Source organism: Sorex fumeus, unplaced genomic scaffold (genome assembly GCF_029834395.1).
Source record: "Sorex fumeus unplaced genomic scaffold, SorFum_2.1 ptg000039l, whole genome shotgun sequence".
Taxonomy (NCBI): Eukaryota; Metazoa; Chordata; class Mammalia; order Eulipotyphla; family Soricidae; genus Sorex; species Sorex fumeus.
The window spans coordinates 3,275,960-3,280,561 of NW_026606096.1; the positions used below are offsets into that span (position 1 = coordinate 3,275,960).

The window sequence follows — 4,602 nt, forward strand, 5'->3', positions numbered from 1 at the left end:
CCCCCAAGGCTGGGAGGTGCCTGGCTCTGGGTCACTGGGCGCTTGCCCTCCAGTGGGCCAGGAAGGAGTTAACCCTGCCCGGGAACCGGGCTTCTCTCTGGAAGGGAGGTCGGTGCCCAACTCCGCTGCCAAGTCCGGGGTGAAGTCCTGGGATGTGTAGTTTGTGCCACTGCCCCGCCCTGGCCTGCGTGTTGATCAACACGGCCTGGGAGACTACACTTCCCAGCAACCTCGCGGGGGCAGACCGGGGAGGTGGGGTGTGAGGCTGGGTGGCAGCGGGGAGAGGGAGAGGGAGGAGGTGGGGAGAGCAAACCCAATTCACCCCCTTCCTTTTTAATTCTTTCTCCTGGTGTGTCTGCTCCAACACCCGAGCTAATCCCCCAAATCCGGTCTCCTAAGCCGCAGCTGCTTCCCCGGGCGGTGATGAATGGCTCGGGAGGGAAGGTGAATTCTTATTTTAATTACTGAGGCGCGGTGCCCAGGGGAGCTGGGAGGGGCGGGGGTGGGCTTTGTTCAGCGCCGGGGCGCCCCTCCTCTCCGGGTCACTTCTCTCGCCCTTTACCTGGGGTGGGGGTGGAGGTGGAGGGGGAGGGAGGATCTCGACTTTCCCGCGTGTGGGAGAAAGCGTTCCAGCGCTGTGAATCTCTTCCTGCCCCGGGCATTGGGGGACTGTGCGCCCCCCAGCAGAGCTCTGCCTCCCCCCCAGCTTCTCACCTGGCCCGGCCCCGCTGGTGGCTGAAATCCACGTGTCCAGCTCTTGGATGATCCACTGTTCTGTTTATTGGAGGATCCGGGGTGGGCTTCTGGCAGAGGGTCTTGGGGTGCTGCTGGGTGAAAAGCAGTCTGGCCTGGCAAATGGGTGGGGGGCACCCTCTGCCCCTTGACCCCTGTGGCTCTGACCTGGGGAAGATGCCGAGAGGAGCAGAGGGCTGCTGGGTGCAGCCAACTGGGACAGGGACCGTCAGGGTCGAGCCCTACTGTGGGACTCTAGGAGCTACTTCCCATCCTTCACTCTCTCCCCACCCGCGTGGAAACTTAGTTTCCATGGAAAAGCCCGGGTGGACGGGAGACCCCTCGGCAGCCCCAATGGTACCCCTGCCCCGTTTCCAGAAGATGGAGCAAGAGCCGCTTCCGAGACCAGCACACAAGGAGAAGGGCAGGTGCGGAGAGGAAGGGTCAAGGCGGGAAGAGGCTGGATTGAGTCAGAGCCCAGCCTAGGGGGCCCCCAGCTCCCTCTGGAGGCAGCCAGGTGGGAGTGTGGGCGCTGGGATGAGAAGGGGTCTCTCCACTTTAAAGTCTGTCTCTGGACGGGGCGCTGACCACCTGAGCCGGGGGAGGTGAAGGGCAATGTGATGGCCTCTCACCCCGTGGCTTTTTAGGTCACACCTGGCAATGGACAGGGGTTTACTCCTGGCTCTGCACTCAGGAATTACCCCTGGCAGTGCTCAGGGGACCATATGAGATGCTGGGAATCAAACCCAGGTTGGCCACCTGCAAGGCAAACGCCCTACCTGCTTTGCTATTGCTCCAGGCCCTCTTTCTCCTTTTCCTACTCCAAACTAACCTACATTGTAGTTTGGAGTAAGGAAAGAGGGAAACACACACACACACACACACACACACACACACACACACACAACTGTACGGTGAGCCAAAAGGCTGACTGGTCTCATCCTTCCCAAAGAACCCTGGGGAGGTCAGGGCAGTGCCTGCATTTGGCTGTTTAATGGCAGAGCAGCTTTGGAGGCCAAGGAGGTCCCAGTCCCTGGGGGACCAGAGGTTCTGAGCTGGGCTAGGCGGGCGGGGTGAGGCTCAGAACTACTTGCCCAGCTTGTTGGGGCTAAGAGTTCCTTCCCCATCAGCGCTGTTGGACCTGCGTTTCTCTGCGAATATTTTCCCAGTAACCATGTGCATTCCTGGTTGATTCGACATTCACCCCAGGGAAAGTGTGTGCTACAGTTCCTGATCAAAGGGAACCCCGCCAGCTGCTCCTCCTGATCTTGTTTGATTCCCAGCACCCTTCTAGCTCCCTGGGCTGGGGGGGGGGGGGAAGGAGGGGAGGGCGCTAAGTATAAAGCTTGATTAGCCTCCCACACTGAGACAAACGAAGGCCCAGAGAGGTAGGGTTACTCTTGTAGAGTGACACAGCACCCTGGCCTCAGACAGAGCCAAGATTAGGACCCAGGCCATATAAGCCCCGGTTTAGATCCCGTCTCTCTAGGTTTGTCCCGGGGGTGTCCAGAGATGGCTGCATTGGGAGGCTTAGAAATACAGCAGTTGTGTCTAGCCTGCCTCTATATATATATCCGAGAGCACACACACTGCGCTCTCTCTCCCCTCCGGGAGAGTGGGTGTGTGATGTTGCTGGGAAGTGGGGGGTTAAGTAACCCATCTACCTACCCACGCTGACGGAGCCGGGCCTCCTGCCCACCAGCTGGCAACTGGAAAGACAGTGTCCCTATTAATGACCATCACTAGTTGTGTCTCCAGGACACTGAGGGGGACTGGAGGGGAGCGCCCTGAGCTCCCCTGTGGGCTCTGCCCCATGAGGGCTGCCGGCCAGACCTACGCTCCGCCTGCAGAAGCATCAAGGACTTTTGCCCAAAGGAGCAGGGGTGGCCAGCCCTATGGAACGCTCCCAAGAGCCACCCCCTAGGCCATGCCACTTGGTAGTTGGGCCCAGTGCTGGAGCACAGGACAACTAGTGATTATCATTTTTTTATTTATTTTTTGCTTTTTGGGTCATACCCGGCGATGCACAGGGGTTACTCCTGGCTCTGCACTCAGGAATTACCCCTGGTGGTGCTCAGAGGACCATATGGGATTCTGGGAATCGAACCCGGGTCCGCTGCGTGCAAGACAAAGCCCCCCCCCCCCCCCCCCCCCCCGTGCTATCGATCCAGCCCCACAACTAGTGATTTTGTTTTAGTCTTTGTTGATGCAGGGATTGAACCCGGGTCCTCAGTGTGCAAAGCCAAGCTCTGCCTTGCCCTCTGCACCACACCCCAGCCCCCAGTGCTCTCTCCATTGCAAGAGGGGCCCTGGCGGGACCCACCTGCATACTGCACAGGTTTGGACCCACTGAGTAGCTCCAGCCCGCAAGGCAGGCCCGGCCACTCTGCTTGAGCGAACTTGCTGGCTCCAAGGAGAGAAGTGAGTGGAGGACCGTGCAGGTGGGCCAGGCCAGGGATACCCAAATGAGTGTTGGGAGAAGACGATGTTCTCTCTTTCTCTCTCTCAGGCCTAGAGCTTTGGTGTCACCGCCACCTCCAGGCTGAGCACCGCGCTTTGCGCTCCAGGGCAAGGGAGGGCCCACCAGGAGAATCAAGTCTCAGCCTCTCCCTCAGACTTGTGCCAGGGCACCTCTTCCCATGTCCTAATTCTGCCAGCCTCGGGGCTCAATAAAGCAGCCTGTTGGTAGAATGAATTCTGCTTGTCTCTTCTCTGCTGAGGAGGTGGGGTTTGTAGGAACGCACAGAACCAGAAAAGCGTTCTCTCTCAGCCGGAGGGGTGCTGGGCTGGGCGGGGTCCCAGGCGTCGGGGGGAGGCTGGGTTTGATGGGGGCCCTTCCTTGAGGTCCAGGAAGCCCCTCATTGGGGTCATCTGGCTCTGTGGCCTGGGGGTGCCAAGGACCCTTTGGAGCTACTGGCACTGGACTGCTGTGTGGCGAGAACCACGGCTGGATGCCCCCCGGCCAATGTGAGCAGGACATCACGAACCAAGGAGGTTTCCCAGCGACTGTGGTTTGGGGGCGTGCGGGGCTGGGGCTGGGCAACCTCAGAGTGACAGCGAGTCCAGCCAGACCCCCGGGGACTGTGGACGTTAACCCACAACTTGCTTCTCTCTCCTGCCTTTCTCCCGCATCCCCACCCCTGCCTCTTCCCTGCAGATTCTCTCTGGCGAGCAGCCCCCCAGCCTGGCCTAGGGCATGCCCCAGTTCACTTTCGCCTGCTTCTGTGGCCTCCACGGCTTCTGCAAGATGAAGAGGAAGAAGGAGAATGTCCCCAGAGAGCGGGAAACTGCAGTGTGAGCAGCCAGGCCCACCCGCCCAGGGCCCTGCAGGTTCTGGGCTCGAGCGCGCCCACTGCTGGCTGGGGCCAGGAGCAGAGTCTCCGTTCAGCTCCGCTCAACGGACCACGTGGGCCTGGCCCGCATCTGCCTCCTTGTCTGGGTTCTTCACACCAGCCGATGGGCCTCTAATCCAGACCTCCTCGGAGAGAGGCCCTCTGCCTCACCTTGCAGGAGGACCTGGGACCTGCTGCTGGCCTTCTGGAGACAGAGAAGGCCCTGGGGCAAGGAGACAGAGGTTTCCTTCTTGCCCTGGGGGACAAGGAGCCAGGGAGTGAAACAGGAAGTGGGGCTGGCCCCAGGGAGGCTGTGGAGGTTGGGGATGACATCTCCGGACACAATGTGCACAATGTGCCGCCTCTGGGGACCCCCCAGGCCTTGGGAAGTGGTGAACCAGGCTTGAGTGTAGTGGGAAGTGCAACTCCCCGCCCCTGTCTGGACCTAGGCACCCGTCACCCTGTCAGGTCTCCTTGGCAGCCGCCCTCACTCCTCAGGGACGACCAGAGGACTCCTTCCTTAGCCAGGCTGTGCCCG

The 4,602-nt window shown here is 60.5% G+C and overlaps 1 protein-coding gene across 1 annotated transcript; it reads left to right on the plus strand.

Moving 5' to 3' along the window:
* The first annotated feature begins 307 nt into the window (after positions 1-307).
* Positions 308-4,103, plus strand: BLACAT1 (BLACAT1 overlapping LEMD1 locus). Its single transcript, XM_056118941.1, has 2 exons — positions 308-444; positions 3,890-4,103. Exon 2 carries the CDS (start codon positions 3,929-3,931, stop codon positions 4,028-4,030), a length of 102 nt encoding a protein of 33 aa, XP_055974916.1. The 5' UTR covers positions 308-444; positions 3,890-3,928; the 3' UTR covers positions 4,031-4,103.
* Positions 4,104-4,602: the final 499 nt, after the last annotated feature.

What these genes read in the sequence shown, in the direction of transcription:
- BLACAT1 (XM_056118941.1), top strand. Translation starts at nt 3,929, where the DNA reads ATGCCCCAGTTCACTTTCGCCTGCTTCTGTGGCCTCCACGGCTTCTGC.